This window comes from Populus alba, chromosome 5 (assembly GCF_005239225.2).
Source record: "Populus alba chromosome 5, ASM523922v2, whole genome shotgun sequence".
NCBI classification, from domain to species: Eukaryota; Viridiplantae; Streptophyta; class Magnoliopsida; order Malpighiales; family Salicaceae; genus Populus; species Populus alba.
The window spans coordinates 22,670,278-22,688,904 of NC_133288.1; the positions used below are offsets into that span (position 1 = coordinate 22,670,278).

The 18,627-nt window shown below is 36.4% G+C and overlaps 4 protein-coding genes across 8 annotated transcripts; 1 reads left to right on the plus strand and 3 right to left on the minus strand.

The window, feature by feature from the left end:
• Positions 1-528: 528 nt before the first annotated feature.
• On the minus strand, positions 529-3,621 carry LOC118061932 (butanoate--CoA ligase AAE1). Of its 4 annotated transcripts, none has more exons than XM_073409021.1 (3): positions 3,322-3,621; positions 1,061-2,517; positions 529-917 (listed from the first exon to the last, which is right to left on the minus strand). In XM_073409021.1, the coding sequence occupies exons 1-3, from the start codon at positions 3,517-3,519 to the stop codon at positions 695-697; spliced, it is 1,878 nt and encodes a 625-aa protein (XP_073265122.1). In that variant the 5' UTR covers positions 3,520-3,621; the 3' UTR covers positions 529-694. The 4 variants fall into 4 exon arrangements, with proteins under 4 accessions (XP_073265122.1, XP_073265123.1, XP_034931461.1 ...); XM_073409022.1 differs by having other exon boundaries at positions 3,377-3,515; XM_035075570.2 differs by having other exon boundaries at positions 780-798; positions 3,322-3,620.
• A 2,410-nt stretch (positions 3,622-6,031) lies between these two features.
• On the plus strand, positions 6,032-7,499 carry LOC118061931 (uncharacterized). The gene is made up of 3 exons (XM_035075568.2): positions 6,032-6,438; positions 6,530-6,664; positions 6,749-7,499. The coding sequence occupies exons 2-3, from the start codon at positions 6,556-6,558 to the stop codon at positions 7,264-7,266; spliced, it is 627 nt and encodes a 208-aa protein (XP_034931459.1). The 5' UTR covers positions 6,032-6,438; positions 6,530-6,555; the 3' UTR covers positions 7,267-7,499.
• A 374-nt stretch (positions 7,500-7,873) lies between these two features.
• On the minus strand, positions 7,874-10,004 carry LOC118062258 (dolichol-phosphate mannosyltransferase subunit 1). Its single transcript, XM_073409608.1, has 6 exons — positions 9,978-10,004; positions 9,832-9,865; positions 9,307-9,754; positions 9,040-9,204; positions 8,842-8,956; positions 7,874-8,239 (listed from the first exon to the last, which is right to left on the minus strand). Exons 4-6 carry the CDS (start codon positions 9,123-9,125, stop codon positions 8,135-8,137), a joined length of 306 nt encoding a protein of 101 aa, XP_073265709.1. The 5' UTR covers positions 9,126-9,204; positions 9,307-9,754; positions 9,832-9,865; positions 9,978-10,004; the 3' UTR covers positions 7,874-8,134.
• A 735-nt stretch (positions 10,005-10,739) lies between these two features.
• On the minus strand, positions 10,740-17,063 carry LOC118061930 (1,4-alpha-glucan-branching enzyme 1, chloroplastic/amyloplastic). Of its 2 annotated transcripts, XM_035075566.2 has the most exons (14): positions 16,805-17,063; positions 16,432-16,554; positions 15,905-16,112; positions 15,470-15,539; positions 15,112-15,381; positions 14,045-14,951; positions 13,768-13,884; positions 13,402-13,464; positions 12,921-13,028; positions 12,407-12,508; positions 12,159-12,226; positions 11,900-11,981; positions 11,485-11,601; positions 10,740-11,239 (listed from the first exon to the last, which is right to left on the minus strand). In XM_035075566.2, the coding sequence occupies exons 1-14, from the start codon at positions 16,901-16,903 to the stop codon at positions 11,006-11,008; spliced, it is 2,568 nt and encodes an 855-aa protein (XP_034931457.1). In that variant the 5' UTR covers positions 16,904-17,063; the 3' UTR covers positions 10,740-11,005. The 2 variants fall into 2 exon arrangements, with proteins under 2 accessions (XP_034931457.1, XP_034931458.1); XM_035075567.2 differs by lacking the exon at positions 16,432-16,554.
• Between the last annotated feature and the right edge of the window lie 1,564 nt (positions 17,064-18,627).

Genomic DNA, 18,627 nt, shown 5'->3' on the forward strand with positions numbered 1-18,627 from the left:
TTATGTATTTATGGATTTGATAAGTTTTAGATTAATTATTTTCCGACTCAGCCAAGCACTAAGCCTACATATATATATACAAGTCCAATAAGCTACCTAACCTATTATATCTAAGCTTAACCAAGCGTTGAGTCTAGATATATATAGATTTGATAAATTATTATACCCAATATCTCTAGTCTTAGTTAATAATTGAGGCCCTAGTTTTTTTTTTACTTCAAGAATCTTGGGCTTCATAATTAGATTATAATAAGTCAAATATATTTTTACTCTAATAAGTCAGAGATATTTTGATCCTTTCCCTTTAAAAACATATAAAAATAACTTCTGTTATAAAAGTAACCAAGAAAATTTTCAAGGAGGGTTCAATTTTTTTTAACTTTTTGTTGCATATTTATACTTAGAATTTTTTTTAAAAAAACATAATTGTATTTTTTCTCAAATAATACAGATTATCAAACATTATCCAATTATTATATAAGCCTTCATCCACAATCTCATGGGAAAAAATCCGAACCTCATCTGTAATGCTTTTAGATTATGGTTGAAGCGTTTGATATTTTATAAGATGATGACAAAATCATTAAAAACCAAGTAAAACCTTTTTATAAAAACATCTTCCACGCGTCACTGGCACACGATCTTCTTTTGCCTCCAAACCTCACATGATAAGGCAGTAAAGCAAACCCATTTATCATCTTATCAACCAAAGCCAGCCTTCCATGTCCACGTTGCTTCTTTCTTTTTGATGGTCCCAGCAATGGCACCTCAGTACTATCGTGGGCTTCAGCGATTTAACTGTTCCAAGCAAGCTCTTATCACTGGATTGGTCAACAAGCCCAAACACTACACTCGAGGCATCATGCTCAGAGAGGAAAGTTTTCCTTTCATGTTCTTGCTGTGCTTGCACATCTGGTCTGTTATTAATAAAATAAAATACATATTGCATTAATGTTCGTATTGGAAGCAGAGACATTTTATTTAGATTGACAACCATATTCAATATTTTTAAATATACGATCACGAATCGGTTTTATCTTTCAATTCAATGTTGATTTACATTTTGCTAGTAGTCTTTCCCTTTGAAATGCTTCCCATGGCCTTTGCCTTCTCCTTCAGGACATATTTTTGTACCTTCCCGGTTGAAGTCTTTGGCAATTCCTGAAACACAACAGTTCGAGGTGTCATGTAGTGGGGCAAGTGATCTCTACAAAATTTGATAAGTTCTTCTGCGTTGGCATTGCATCCTTCCTTCAACTTCACAAATGCACAAGGTGTTTCTCCCCAGTAATCATCAGGTCTTCCTACTATAGCTGCTTCCAGAACTGCAGGATGACTAAAAAGTACAGACTCCACCTCAATTGAGCTGATGTTTTCGCCCCCAGAGATTATAATGTCCTTTGATCGATCCTTTAGCTCTATATAACCATCAGGATGTTTCACCCCTAAATCTCCACTCCTAAACCATCCACCACTGAATGCATCTTTTGTTGCTTCCAAATTTTTCAAATATCCATTCATCACAGTATTACCTCTAAACATAACCTCACCCATGGTTTTTGCATCTGCTGGCACACTCTTCATGGTTACAGGATCTTTTATATCAAGTCCCTCCAACCCAATATGTTGCACCCCTTGACGAGACTTGATCTTTGCTTGACCTTCTGGAGTTAGGGAAGCCCATTCTGGTTTCCATGTGCGAACTGTGCCAGGACCATAGGTTTCTGTCAAACCATATGAGTGAGTCACATGAAATCCTAATTCTTCCATCTTGAATAGCACATGAGATGGTGGGGGTGCACCTCCTGTCATGACCGCCACTTTTCCTGGAAGAGGTCTTTTTTCACTAGCTGGTGCATTTATTATCATGTTCAGAACTGTTGGTGCACCGCTCATGTGAGTAACCTTGTGCTGGGCAATATTTTCAAATATGTCTTTTGCGGTAACATATCTCTGGCAAACATTCGTACCACCCTGTGCAGCCACAGCCCAAGTAAGACACCAACCATTGCAATGAAACATGGGGACGCACCATAGATATACAGGCATCGCACTCATGTCATTTAGAAGAGCAGCAGCAAGAGAATTAAGATAAGCTCCTCTATGGCTATAAATAACACCTTTTGGACTTGATGTAGTGCCTGAAGTATAATTAAGCGAAATGGGATCCCATTCATCTCGTGGCCGTCTAACTTCAAAGTCCAATTTTCCCTTTTTCAAAAGACTCTCATATTCCAAGATTCTAGGGGAGGAAATGGCAGCCGGCTGACCACACTCTGGGATTAAGACAAGAAGTGGCAGCTTGGTTTTTCTCTCTGAGAAAATCTCGAGTGCTCCTTGAGCAATTGGGAGACATTGGTAGTCTACAAAAATAAGTTTAGCCTCTGAGTGTTTCAGCAAGACAGACACCATTGAAGAATCATGGCGCACATTAAGTGTACACAAAACTGCCCCAGCCATCGGAACACCGAAATGTAGCTCATACATTGCTGGAATATTTGGGGCCAATGCAGCAACCTGCTCAGATTTCTAGACATTAATGTTTGGTAGATATTTACATTATTTTCATTAATGTGCAGAGATTAAAGAAACTAATAACCTTAAATAGATTAAGAAGCAAACATACAAGAACAAGAACAAGTAATGGAATTTCTTTTGCAGAACTGCACCGCTTTTTTACCATCGAAGAGGGTATATTTATTTCAAGACAATATCCCAAGTCTCTTGAAATTCCCGTAATTTAAGTATCAAATGTTGAATTGTTCTATTGGGTTTTAGACCAAACACCAGCAACCATCTGGTGAAACAAACCCTGGATACATCATGGCAACTTCTTGTATCAAAGCGAACCCAGAAAGGGAATCCTATGTGGTCCATTAAAAAGCAGTGTAAGCTATGCATGTCTAAAATTCTTCATTTAGCATTCACCTAATTAGATGTTGAAACAAAAAAATTATCCCTTTCTTCCATTATCAATCATGATCTCTGGCATTCCGTAAGGTGGTAGACATTGACAAGCAGCCGCGATTTATTCAAGTTCTGGGCCATATATATACATCCAAACAAAAATCTTGGCGAACCACAAATGGCAAAAGAGACAAATTCTATCAAGTTTAACAATTAATTCAGATTAAATTCAACATAAAATTCAACCAGAAGCCAATTTCATGCCTCGAATTTCCATTTCAAAAAGAAAAAAAATAAAAATTTTCCAATATTTTGAGATACAAATCCAAAAATTGTCAGCAAATCAGAACAAAAACGCTTTAAAACGAGAGAAAAATTAAAGAAGATAGAAACAGAGGAGCAGCTAGTAGTTACCACATCACCAGGGGAAATTCCGAGATGGGCAAGAACAGAAGCGAGTCTGACGCACCTCTCATGAGTCTCCTTCCACGTGTACTTGATGTCACCATAGGCAACAGAGATTCTGTCTCTGTAAACAATGGCTGAGCGTTCAAGAAAGCTGATTGGAGTCAAAGGGACGTAGTTAGCTGAGCACTTGACCATGCCCTCCATTTTCACTCCAAAATTATCACTTTCTCCCTTGGTTTTTGGTGTTTCTTTTATTATCAGAATCAGACCGAGCCTGTCCACCTTAATTGTAGCTCGTGTCGTGCTGCGCATTAAGGTAGTGTTTGTTTTTATATTTTAAAAATATATTTTTAATATTTTTAAATTGTTATTATATTAAAAATAATTTTTAAAAATAAAATAAAATTTTTTAAAATTTTTTTCCAAACAAAATAAATTTTTAAAAATATCAACTACCACAATTCTAAACGAAGCATAACTTTTTATTGCTACTTCGACACAAATAATGTCACCACTGGAAAAAAATAAAATATCTGGGTAAGGTAAGTGACAGGTTTTTTTTTTATTATTAATATAAATGTCGGAGCTAATTTGAATTACCTGACTAATCTTAAAAATCTTAAAATTAATAATTTATATAAACTTTCAATAACCTTATAACTAGTAATTTTTATAAAATAAATCTAAAAATTAACCAGTTCAACTATACCTTCAAGGGTCGGTAAGTAACAGCTTTAAAAGAAGAGAAATGTGCATATGGCCTCTATTATGCCAATCGGATCTGTTCTGTAGTTTAGCTAATTGTGATTAAAATCATATGTTGTTATATCTATAATTTTAAATTTATTTAGTTAATTAACATATGATATAGTTTATACGGGTTTCATTAAAATTATCTTTTAAAAAATTTACTTAAAAAAATTATAATTTGTAGATTTTTAAAAATTTATTTTCTTGAATGATAATCATAAAATCTACCATTACACTACCTAGTATCAATATTTTTTTTTTCTATCTCTTGTCAAGTTTTCGTGCACCACCACTGCACATTATTGTGCATTAATTTAATTTATTTAAAACATCTATTGCGTGGAAAGGATTATTTTTTTATTCATAAAAAAATAATTAATAAAAAAGAGAGAAGAAATTCACTTACTAGTGGAGGATCAAGTTTACTGGGCTCTTACTCAAAAGTTGAGAGTTCTACTTGACTGTTCTATCTTTCGAGTGTCCAATATATATCAGCCTTTAAACCTAGCCTGTCTATTTGCTTCTCATTTTCCTGAGTAGGACCACTCGGCATGTATGTCTGCATGCATGCATGTCGTGTCCAAATTGTGTGCTTCGAAGAAGCAATTGCTATTGTGATTAGATTGGGTAGGCTACGTAATCGCATACGTATTCAAATTGTAGCTTTTGACGTGTCACAATACGAGTGGAAGGGATCAAGGTAGCTGGTCTCTACTATCTTGAGAGCTGGACTGAAGTAGTCAAGATGCATTCGATCTATGAAATCAGGTCTCATATCTAATGCTAGACATGACTTGTAGCGTGTTGCTCACGTGTTTTGATGGACTAGATGTGTAAGGGGTTCGTGTTGATGATTACTTTAAACAGTCTTCTTACACTAAGTAGTCATCATTTCATTTTTTTTCTTTTTGTTTGAAAGAAATTAAAGCTTGGATTAACCTACAACCTGAGCCTACGAACAGACCGATCAACGAGTTGAATATTGTATCTAGCTGTATTCCTTAAATCAGTTCTGTTTAAGAAAGAATATTCGTGAACAAGACATGGAGGGGTCAGACATCTTGTCTGCTTTTTTGTTTTTGAACATCGAATTGAGCAGATAGTATTTCATCCAGCTTGGAAATCTTTTACAGGAGCCAATGAGCTCAAGAGGTGGCCTTACAGTCCAGTCCAGAGGACAGTGATTGGGCCATAGTCATGATCTAGATGTCATGTTACCATACATATTGTCTGGGTTCTTCATCATCCAGCCACGTTGTAGATGTCTTTTGTGTAAACTTGAAGACATGGAGCCGTAATTGCAAATGCTCTTGAATACCGCTACAATACCTTCACGTGGATTTTTCAAGAAAATCTCCTTTGCGAATCTCTGGATTACATGGTCTTTCTTCTAGCAAGCCAGTTATTAGTTTTATTGCCTTCTCTTGGTTCTGCACATAATCATAAACAGCAAGTGACTCGAATGAAGCCTGTAAGAAGAGCAAACGTTTGCTAAAATAATTCCCTTTTTAAACATCTATGAAATTGCAGTACCAGGAATATTGCAGTACCAGGAATATTCCTTTTTAAACAGCTTATCTTTGGGGGGCTAGGGCCAAAAGAGGCCAAGACTAAGTTCCTGAGGTATTTGTGTTGGAGCCATGTTTTGAAATGATTGATGCAGCTTCTTGATGAGAAGAAGCTTGGCAAATGAACCCATTTACCATCTCTCAACTAACTTTCCTTTTTGTTGAAGAAGGAAATAGATGAAATCAGGATCTGATGATACAATCACTGGCCCACCCACCAAGGCTGGTTCGAAATAGGGAACCATATCTGCAATCACAAAAAAGAGAAAATGAAGGCCAAAAATCAACCATCAGAGTAGAAATTAAGCCTAATCAACGTGGGGGGGGAGGGGAAACAAGACGATTATTTTTCTGCTCACTTTCTCATTCTCTCCTTGATAAAATTTGGGATGCCTGGTGACTTGCGTGGACTAAGAAACTGCATGGTTTCCCCAACATATGGGGAGCCCATGGATTCAGGCGTAGCCTTTTCCTTTTCTCTCTGTCTGGCCCATAAAATGCGCAAGCCCAATTTCTTTATATCAAAATAGTGGGCCCACAACCCAATTGACGAGAGACATCAAAATAAAAAATGATCCAATGCAATGCAGGGCAGCAACCGGTGCAAAAAAAGTAAGTCAATGCAAAATCCGAACATTTTAAGGAAAGAAATCATTGTCATACCTTAACCGTCAGATCAAGAATATGACCGTTGAGCCGCTCCCCTATATGAATTCAAACACGTAGTCCACAGAACCCTACAAACACAGAGAGAAGGAATCAGACAAAAAGCGGAGCCTCTACTATAAACAATTCAAATCAAAAGGTAAATCATCTCTCCATCTCTCTTCAGTCTTTAATTTCCTGTCATCACAAGAACACCATCATCATCTTTAACTCTCTTTCTTTATACACAGTTTTCTTTGAAGAAATCTTTCTCAAAATGTCAAGGATGAGAACCGATCGCAAGCCTCCACTTGCTAAATCCCCCATCAGGATCCGTCCTCGCCGTGTTCTTCGATCCGAATCCACCGCTTTGCAAACTCCTCCTGGTGAGCTTATCATTCGTTGTTGTTGTTTATGGTGTTTGTTTCTTGGATAAAGAAGGTTTTTAACCAACTTTTTGGTTGTATCAGGTTCTTTGACTAAGTCCCAGAAACCAAACCGAAAATTGGACACGGAAGATTCTGACCTCCGCCCCGAATACCATTCAATATCCTGCGAATTGCGTGCTCTAGCGAAGATGGTTCGCGATGAAGTTGGAAATGGGGAGTCAACTAATGGTGGGGTCGGTAAAAGTTTGAGTGCAAATTCTAGTCCTTTGTTTGAGAGGGGGAGGTTTTATGAGGAGTATTCTGCTAGGAGAAATGACAGGCTGAAGAGAAAGAAAGGAGACACAGGTGATGATGTGAAGACTCCTTATAATCTTGGAGTTACTGTTGAGTCGTCGAAAAGGAGGTACACAAGGAAGCTTGAGAGCGCAAGGAAATCTGTATCTGATGCTTGCCTTGTGGAGAGAAATGAGACTCCAAGGTACCTGTTGAGGAGCATGAATAAGGAGAACAAGAAACCTCCTTTGCCTGTTTACAGCTTTGAGAAATCTGTGCTTGCAGGTGAAAGGAAAGTTGCTGCTCGCAAGGTTAGGAAAATCTGAATGTCAGAATTGGGTTTTGAAGATGGTTTTATTGATTTTTGAATTTTCTCTGGGGATTTTCTTTGTAATGGAAACTGGATCTTCATTTATTTATGAAGTATCATTGTTTCAAGGAAATGTTTGTTTGTTTCTGGTAAATAATTCTGATGCATGAGATGATAGGATTACTATCAGCTGGCTGTATTTTTTCTCCAGAAACTTGGTTGGGGGAATGAATTTGTTTAGAAATTGCAGCCCTTGTTAACCAAATAATGGTATCCTGCAAATATCGCAAACTTCATTAACTCTCCTTTTCAAAATGGTCCAAGAGAATCACAGAGACAAGACTTTTTTCCATTTTGAAGAAGATTAATTAATTTGTGGATGTAGGAGAAGCAGATTGTCTAATAATAAGGTGGGTAAAGCATCTACCGAAAGGTGTACCATAAGATAGTGACAACATGAGGTGCTTGGTTGTTGCAATTCTTTTTTTCTATCACAATTCACAGTAGCATGAGCCTCAATACCCACGACCATGACATTGATTTTGGGAATAAATAACAGTAGCTGGTCGAGATTTTAGCAACCACGGAGGAACATACATAAATCGAAAAAGAGAAAAAGGAGATTCTTGCAATAAATCTGTTAAATATTTGGCAATTTCTTCCCGTGAATATTGACAAAAAAGTTCGCATATGTGTATATTTAAATCAAACTCCTCCCAAAAAACAAGAGCTAATGTGATAACAATTCTACTATGAATCCAAAACCTATTTCTGTATGAGGAAACAAGCAAACAAATCTTTGCAAAATTAAGAAGGATTGTGTGCAAGTGCAAGCGCGCAAGGTGTTACAAAACCGATCTTGTTGATAAAAACAGCGTTGCTTCTCATGTTGTAACCAGAAGATATGCAAGGCCTTTCAAATATTCAACAATTTCAGAACCTCCTAGCTTTGAACTCCCAAATACTCTATCAACGAAGGTAATCGGAACCTGTGACAAATTCATAACCAAAATCAACCAAGGCTGAGGATCACTGCGCAATTTCAGATACAGGGTAGTCTGCAGTTAAAAATTTCAAAACAGAAAACAAACAGCAAAACGATACATGAAACAGAACCAATGTATGACGAGTATAAAGGGGGAAAACAGTTAACAGAGAAAATATGCAATACAATAAAAAGAGGTTGTTAACCCTACCACTTTTGGAAATATCTTGAGTTTATCTAGCCATGTCCTAACTATTCAGAATTCAATTGGAATTTTACTGTTCAACAAATACTATTGTCCAACAGGCATAATGACGAGAATATACACGCTGTATGAACAGGGCATTCAAACATTAATGGAACAGGGTAAGCATCAGCCATCTTCCTGATCCATGTAGTTGTTCACGCCACAACCAAGAAGACAGGAGCATAAATCAAGATGTGTTACCATGCCCGCATGAAATGTGTATCTCGAAACTCAAGACAATCAAGCTGGTGAGAGCAGTCACAATATTGTATAAACTGAAATGTGCGTGCGAGTGTTGATTACATCTAGTGCATGTTGATTTTAATGATAAACCACAATAATGTGAAATATAACACTACCTCTTCAATTTGGTAGCCTTTTCTGGACGCCCGAACAATCATCTCCATTTGAAAGACATATCCCTTGCTAACCACAGAACTGATGATATCTTCAAGCACTGATTTCTTATAAAGCCTTCAAGAATGAAGAAATCTCAGTTCTAAATTCGCCAAGTATCACACACTGAATGAATGAAAACCATAAACAAATTCATATACCTGAAAGATCCTGTCAAATCAGATACACCAGGCCACAGAAGTGTTTGAGCAAGAACATTAGCTCCCCTACTAGTTAGCTTGCGCATCAGATTCCACCCATGTACACCTCCACCTTTAACATACCGAGTTCCAGTAACTATGCTCGCACCAGTTTCCAACTGCTTCCTAATGGCATATCAAGGGAGGAAATGCCAGAAAACTTTAGGACATCAGCACCCAAGGTCTAATGCAAGAGCATACAAGTGTATGTTGGAAAAGGTTTCTTACTTGATAAAGCTTGGCAAGTATTTGGCTGCAAAAATAATAAAGCGTGCGGATCAGGTTAACAGAACAAGCTACTATACTCGCTTCCAATTCCAACCATGATGCACAAAAATCTAAACAAACAGCTAAAGCTGGTATGGCCAATATTATCTTTTTTTGTGTTGATTTTTTTTTATTCCATTCCTCTACGAAGGACGGGGCTTTTCAAGTAAGATAAACACAAACATGCAGAAGTTCCTGAAAAAAAAAATATCTAACAGGAGATGCCCATAAACATAGACTATCACCAAGAAGCTTCAGTTACTCAAAAGTTACTAGTCAGAATTAAATAGCAAACACCCACCTAAAAGTAACAGCCGTTAAGTAATACTTACATGGTGAGATAGATCAGCATCCATGATGACAACAAAATTCCCAGACGCATGCTTCAACCCATGAATGTAAGCCGTGCCTAATAATATAAACACACATCAAGAACCATTATTTTCATTTCTTTCTATCATCAATCATAAAGACAATGCTATTTACCTAATCCAAGCTTCTTCGCTCTAGGTCTTAACAACTGCATCATCATCAAAATCAAAGAGAGATAATTAAACCCAAAAATGAGAATTAATATGCCGCATTGAAAAAGTCTAGAAGGGACAAACTTTTTATTGTTATGATACACTTACAATGCGATCTTCGCCATATACTTTCTGGTAACTTGTTTTTAACAACTTCTTGAGTACCATCAGGACCTCCACATCATCCACAAACGATAATTTCGAACTCAACATCCCTAAATCAATCATGAAAACACAATATACACAATAATTGAATCATTTCTAGGATTAAAATTCGAAGCATACAGTTCGCGAATAAAAGCAATGAATCAGAGAGAGAGAGATTGGAGAGTGGAATTACTGGAGATGTTTAAAGATGAGAATAAACGATGAGTGCAATGTTTGAGACGCTCGTTGTACGTTGGGGACTATTATACTGTATCTGTTGTTCTTCTCCATTTTTGTTTCGATCGTGAACCCTAATTTTTCAGAAATTTTGAAGGAAATATTAAAGTACGAGGTAAAGAGTCTTCCGGTAAGAGTCCAAGGTTGTTAACTTTGTGATGATCGAGGGACGGAGGAAAGCTCTGGGTTCGTGGTCTGGTTGCTTCAAGATATGGGCTGAAGTAGAGGCACGTTTGCGCATAGTCGTGGGTCGATCGTCGGTGGGCTAGACCCATCAAAGAAGGTTGTCAGGAATTCAAAAACATAATTATTATACTCAGATTAGCCTAATAACCTATTAACTTATTTGGCAAAGTCATGCCAAGTTTTTATTTTTATTTTAATTTAAATATTAATTTAATTAAACCCAACCCAAATGACTTGACGCAGGTTATTTTGTACGTGACATGGATCAAGTGAAATTTAATCAATTTTTTAAAAATAAAATTGTCTAAAACAAAATTATTTTAGTTTTTTACTCGGGATATTACTACAATGATTTATTTGATATATACACGCACACATGTGAATATTTCACAGGTTTATTGCCTCGAGTGTAGTTTGAGCAATCTTATTTATTTACAGCAGCATACTTGTACATCTGTACAAGAGCCATACAAATCTCTTCAGAATGATCGAGGAAGCCTCATATAAACCTAGTTTATTCTTAAGGTGAAAATTAAGAGGTGTACTCCGATGTTGGATGAAGATTCTTAATCATCCGATGCATCATCCCCAAAATCTTCAACTTCAAAGTTCACTGTCTTGCTAAGTCCACTACCATCACCATCACCATCCACCAAGTGTGGTTTTCCGACCTTAGCCTGACGGGCAGCTTCTTCAACATCCTCTTGCTCTGGTATAACATCAGCAGCTAATATCTCATTCAAGCCCATCTCATCATTATCATCATGGCTCTCTTCGCTTTCTTCGACTCTATAGTAAACCTTTTGAGGAGGGTGATTTAAACAAGAAAAAACTGCTCTTAGATTTCATCTTTAAGCACAAAAACCCTAAAGAATGCATCAACTTGTTAGCTACAAGAACTACTCGAGTCAAGCTCAAGTAGATCACTCGTATGACTATAGTTGCTCAAGTTTGTACCCTTTTCCAGGATGAGACTAGTAAGGAACACCGATAGACATAATAACCTCACATATGTAAATCTAAAGTAGAATGAAATAGAACTCACCACACATGTGCGGGCTGGCGAGAGTACTTTGAAGGAGTTGGGACGATTGTTGAAATTTGTTTCAGGTACTCCTGGTATCCCTTCAGGAGATGTGAAATGGTCTGCATCGTGGCCCACCTGACAGATTAATTAGCAGAACATCACGAAGATATCAAAACAACTAATGAAGAGGATACTGTGTTAAGTCCGTTCCTAGTTCCCACAAAGACCCATTTTCCCTATCTTTACAATGTTTTCTTCGTCTACACCCTTCAAGAAAAAATGGTCTTTCCCACTACTTACAGGATACAAAGATCAGTCGTGTAACCATAAGTCCATGTTTTCGAGATAGAGTGAAAAATGATGTAGTGAGTATTCACTTCTACTTTTCCCATTTGGTTGTCAATTCTAAATAATCATGCACATGTTTTCTTACTCTTCCATGTCCACCAAATTCCAAGGCATCACTGTCCAGTGCAACTCTATACTTCCCGGGCAAGTCACACCCAACCTTGTACCTGTACATAGAGATTACAACTCAGAGAGTTAAAACATCTGAATAATTTACCATCAGAATCTTGGAACTGTTTTCAACTTCGCAGTACATGCAGTCTGCTGCCAATCATTCTGTACGGAACTACACCCACAGTCTACAAATGTGAAAACAACTCTTCTGATAATTGAAACACACGTACCCATCATATGTTTTCTCCGGATGAAAATTGAACACAAAAACCAGATCTCCACGCTCAAAGACAATAACCTGTAATGTGTAACAGGCAATCAATTTCATGAACGAAATGATGAAACAGGTTATATATAAAAAGACTTGGAAAAAACCATCCTTGCAACACCTTTGAACTCTATCTCCCTGATTCAACTTGGTTAATGCACCTCTTAAATAAGACACAAAACAGATATCTATTAGACAGGATAGCTGTACCTTATCTTCTTCATTTGTACTGCTCACAATCTGCTTCGTAGATGCTAGGAAAGAATATTTTTCATCAAGCAAATTCATAGCTCTGTCAAATGCATTCATGAACTGAACCAGTGTGGTGGCACAAAAGAAAATGTTGTAAATACACATTGAAAACAGTAAAAGATTACATACAACCAATGAGATAGACAATAATAAGATCAGCTGAGACATGCTATGTGCATCCAGCTTATCACATTTCTCCTCTCTTATCTCATGCAGTTATCTAGTAACCTCGTATGCTTCTTGAAAAAGTTTGTTGGTAGTGGCTTTTGTCCAAGAAAGATATGGATGTTCCTCAGTCTATGAATTACTTTTACACTTAAAAATAAATAAATAAAATTAAGTTCCAGAGGTATTTAGACATTTCAAGTATCAAGGTCAACATTTTGATTTTGATATCTGGAAAGCCATAATTAGAAGACTCGGAACAACTTGATAAAGAGGTAGTAAAATTGATGAAAATGAGATCTCAAACCTTGTATCTTAAGTGTTCCATGTCCACAAGATTCCATTGGCGTCTACACATTTCGTAACTCCATCCATTGCCTTCTCTGGGGAAGTCAATCCACTCAGGATGCCCAAACTATAAGAAGCATTGGTAGCAATTAACACAAGGATTAGACACAAATAGAATACCTGATTTTTAAGCAGAAGAGAAGGGAAAGAGTTTCTCCAATTCAGTGTTAGATAAGAGAAGAAAAGATCCAGGTATTTAAAATGTTAGCAAATTAGTATATCTTATTTGGGGTATGCGCTCTTGTTGGTAATGCCTTTAATCACATTTACTTTAAAGCAATGTCAAAGAAACATACAGCTCAACCTTACATAATCTAAAAGATTGTGTTTGTTGAAGAATTTAAAATGTTAGTAACATGATCCGTGTTTATTATACAAGAAGATATCTAGGTCTGACAATTCAGTAGCCCCAGGAGTTCAGAATTAGCTTGTGTGCTTACTTCATTTCCCATAAAATTAAGATGTCCCTCGCCTCCTAGTGCCATAGTTATAAAATGTATCATCTGCAAAATACAATTACAATAATGAGAACAAAGAAAAAATAATAATATTAATTCTTCAACAAATTTTTATGGCATTGAGCTGGATCCAATTTACAAATTTTTATAGCAGTGGTTTTCAGGGCCAAAACAAGAAACAGCGTCTGAAGCGTAGCTATATAATGTTTTTGACTTGGAAAATCAAAAAGCTGAGCCTAAATGAGTTTAAGGTCACAGGGATGGGCAGACAAAAGCACATTTAGAGAAAGAAAGAGAAGTTACTGTTGGAGCATGAACTGACGAAAGTGATCTGACATATTATCATACCTTATGAAGAGCAATCCCTCGATCAACAGCAGGTGGAGCCTCTGTCAAACAAGACATGCCAGAATACATTTCTTTATCCATCAGGATGAAGGCAATGGTCTTGTCACCTACAATGGACTGCAGAATGAAGACACCATTTTCTTGAGAAGGACATGAAGGTAAAAGTGGACAAGAATGATTAATATATCATGCAGGGTAACAAATATAACTAGAAGTATCAGACTACAATAAGTCTAATTGCAAAAGAAGACAAACTGGAAAGTTCAAGACATCATACCTGGTCATGGCTCTCGGCATAAGCAACACATTTCTCAGTGTATCTCCTATTAGTTAAGCTCAGGGAGATTTCATTCATTGACCACTCTAGATCACTCTTGTTTTTCAAGTAATCAATCCATTTGTCAGGGATGGCCATTGCCAGGCGATAGTCAAATCCAACTCCCCCCTCAGAGACTGGACAACCAAGTCCAGGCATACCAGAAACATCTTCAGCAATCACTGTTGCATCTGGCAAGATATTATGTATCAGATAATTAGCCAGCATTAAGTAAACAACAGCATCAACATCCGTTGCCTCACTGAAGTACTCATTATAATCTCCCGTGAATGCCATGTTGATTCCATGGTGATGGTACAACATGGAAGTTACTCCATCAAATCGAAACCCATCAAATTTGAACTCCTCAAGCCACCATCTCAAGTTGGATAACAGGAAGCGAAGAACTTCCCAATTAGCATAATTAAAGAGTCTACTGTCCCATAAATTATGGTAGCCTCGATCTCCAGTGTGAAAATAGGACTCTTGAGCACCTTGGCCAATGTCAAAACCATTGAGACCATCAGTGACATTGTTACTTGCATGACTGTGGACAACATCCATCAGGACACGTAGACCCAAGCTATGGGCTTTATCAATTAAATATTTGAGGTCTTCAGGATTTCCAGATCTGCTGCTAACAGCAAAAAAGTTCGTAACATGATAACCAAACGATGCATAATAGGAATGCTCGATTACTGCCATTAGTTGTACTGTGTTGTAGTTATTTGCTCGTATACGAGGCAAAACATTATCAGCAAATTCTCTGTAGGAATTAACACGGGGTTCTGAGCTACTCATTCCAACATGAGCCTCGTATATGCGTGGGGCATTGGGTTTGGGAGGCCGCGGGAACTTAAATTCATACCTGTATGTTCATACAAAAAATAGCTCAATGAAGGAAAATTCAAGAGAACAGCCGAGAGGATTCCTTGTTCTGACAAGTCTAGACCTCAATGATGGTATCAAGGTGATCTACAATTGTATGATTCTTGGAAAATCTAACAGGCCATAATTTGGATTAATACCTTTCTGAAGTTGGTGGGTCCCAGTACACACCATCATATGGTGCTCCAAAAATTGCAGGATCCACAGTGGCATATTTAATCCAAGCAGGTATTCGATCAACCCAAACTCCATTACCTTGCATGAATCGGAACTTGACCCTTGAATTGTGAGGAATTGCTGGATTTCCACCAGAATCAGATATTTTAATACTCCAAACACCAAACTCATTCTTTTCCATCCTGTGGTTGGAGCCATCCCATCCATTGAAGTCCCCGATAATCTGTGCTTCCCTGCACCATGCAAAAGATAGCTTCCAATTACACAAACAATGACCAACAAAGTTGTAGTTCAAATTCTCAAAAGAACAAAAACACTCACTGAGCTGCAGGGGCCCACTCACGGTAGACAATGCCTCCTTCATCTCTATTAAATCCAAATTTCTGATATCCTACATGATGCAATCAGAAGAGTTCAGCACTACTAAAGAGACCAGTAATCAAATGGAAAAGGATAACAAATCTGCTAAACATAGAAAGACAAAAGAACATAAATCTAGGATCCAACCAACAGATTAACAGGTTTGTCAAATTTCCATTCAACATTTTGATCTTGACTTCCAAGCAAAAATCACGTGCTAGAGTGAATTTAGTGAAAATGATCACAAAATTGCCACATTTAAAAGGAAAACTTCAAGTATCAGTTAAATGTGCTGCACCTCACATGCACAATGTGCAAATACACATTGTCCAACAGTTCAGAAAGGTTTATGTATATGTTGAAAATGAAATCAGAAGGAATGATACTGAAAATTACCAAGTGCAAATTCCTCAAGACCTCCTTCGTATCTTTCAATGAGCTTTTTCTGATCTACATATCTTTTCATTCTATATCTGAAGTGATCTTTAAATGATTCCAACCCAGGATCAATGCTTACAAGACCGATATTTTCCATGCCATCCCCAACGGTTGTCATTGTTGGGTCATCTGTCAAAACCGCTGATATAGCAAAACCACGGCGAACCTTTCAATGAAAAAAAAAGCATTATGTCAAGACATTTAAGAATATTGCACTCATAAATTAGAGTTAAAAGGAAACCATCTTGGAAACAAGTGGTGGCGGAACTAAATTCACCTGTTTTACAGCCTAAGAAAGATTTTTGTACCATATTATCTACTCTTCATTAAGAGAAAGGGCCGCCAATTCTCCAAAAAAATTGTTTCATTTCTGAACATTTTCAAAAATTATATAGATTTGTTCCTATCAGAAACCAGCTCATACGAAAACATTAGAAGCTTACAGGCATTCAATTCAATGTCCATGCTCAAATTTCCAAACATACCCTATCATTATTTGAGATTCTTAATGGAAAACAAAATCTGCCGTGACAAAGCAATTTCTTAGACCCCCCAGAAGGCAGTCTAACTGGCTTCTCTTTAGCAGTGCATCTTTTATACCTTATAGCCTGTCAAAGAAACAGTAAGTATATTAATATGCATAAATCATTAGAAAAAACACCATCGTTACAAAGCTTGAAAACATACCAAAAAGGGATGATTTTTCAAATCAAATACTGTTCAATTTCCAAAAAACCCAGAAAAAAACCAATCAAGACACCATAAAAGATTCCAAAAAGCAGCAGTCCAGTCACTCGCACGTACAAAAACAAGTAAAAAATGCTAAAAAAATCTCAGAATGCAAAAAGAAACGCATACCCATTTGGAATTCGCCACAGAAGGCAACAAAGGAGGTGCTGGCAATAGACCTGAAGAAGAACCTAACATCTTTGCTCCAAACTCAGTTCCTCTGCTCATTTCTTCTTTCGCCCTCCAAGCAAAGGAAACAAAGAGAAAGAGCTTTAAATTCAGTGAGAAAAGTAATCATAGCATCTCCACCGACACGTATGCATGGTGTCCCAGATTAGGAAGATATCCAACCGTTGATTAGGTGGACCCACGCTGATTATAAATTATTGTGTACCCGCTTATCCCATGATTTGGATTTTGAATTTGCTTTTTAACAACGAAACGAACAATAGAGAGCAAAGCATATCCTCCCACGTGAAAGCTCACTCGCCGTGAAAAATATCACGAATCAGGAGTTGCCACAACAGAAGTTCGATCGGACGGCAGTCGATTATATCATAATTTAAAGTACAGTTATCACATCATGTGGGTCACCTATCAATTCAAAATCTTGTTTGTGCCTGGTTTTTTTAACCATTTTAGACGCTGGATTGATTAAAATCGAATAACTCCAAAAATCAATTCATTCTATTCATAATCGGGCTATGTTTAAAAGTTAATTGTGTACTGTTTTTTTAAAATATTTTTATTTTAAAATATATTGAAATAATATTATTTTTATTTAAAATTTTTTTTTATATTAAAATGATAAAAAGAATTAAACTAAAAAAATTGAATTTTTTTTAAATATATAATTAACCAGAAAGTCTAAAACTTTCAGAATCAAATTCTAATGAGAGGATGTTTAGTGGAAGTGTGATAATGTTTGTTTTTTAAAATATTTTTTATCTAGAAATGTATTAAAATAATATTTTTATTATTTTTTTAAAAAATTATTTTTGATATCAATACATCAAAACGATTTGAAAATATAAAAAAAAAATTAAAACAAAAAAATTTTGAATTTTCATTTGCGTCGTGTTCCCAAACGACACCTGAGACATTATCTAATCAACTTTAAAAATATTTTTTTTTAGTTTTCATATTCAAACAAAATTGTTTAATTTTTTAAGATTTTCATTTAAAATAACATTATTTCGTTTTGCCAAAAGAATCAAGCTAGAAGATAAATCATTAGTTGCATATTGTTGGGGGTTAGTGCAAAGTCCAAAACCTACAAGCTTTATGATTTAGTGTCAAAGAGGAATGTGGTGAGTTAAGATGTAAGATTTGAAAAAAAAAAAAAAACAAAGAAAAGAGTTGGGACTGATATAAGAGTTATAAAATGTTAGTTGTAGCTGATATTAAGTGGGATGACAATGAAGAGGATATTGTTTTAAATGGTGTAAACGAAGAAGACAGTAAAGGAGAAAGTGATACTAAAGAAGCGACAACTGATTCTTCAAATAATGTGAATGAAGAAAGCTTGTCTAGCTCTAGTGAAGAAGGATGTGAAGAAAGAATTAAAAGACTAGTCTAGATAAATGATTACAAGAGCGGTGAAGGCTTATCTAAAAAAAATGGGGTGACTAATTTGATATTATTTGCATCTAGTGACTCCATGTATTTTGAAGAAGCAGTAAAACATGAGAAGTGAAGAGCATCTATGGACTCTAACATGAAGTCCATTGAGAAGAATGAAACTTGGATATTGACTGATCTATCAGCTAATTTCAAAAAGATTAGTATTTAAGTGGGTCTGTAAGACAAAACTTAATGAAAATTAGGAGCCGGAAAAGCATAAAACATGTTTAGTAGCTAAAAGCTATGCATAGTAGTATGGAGTCAATTATATCAAAGTATTTTCTCCAATGACAATGATGGATACATTACATATGATTATTGCTCTTAAT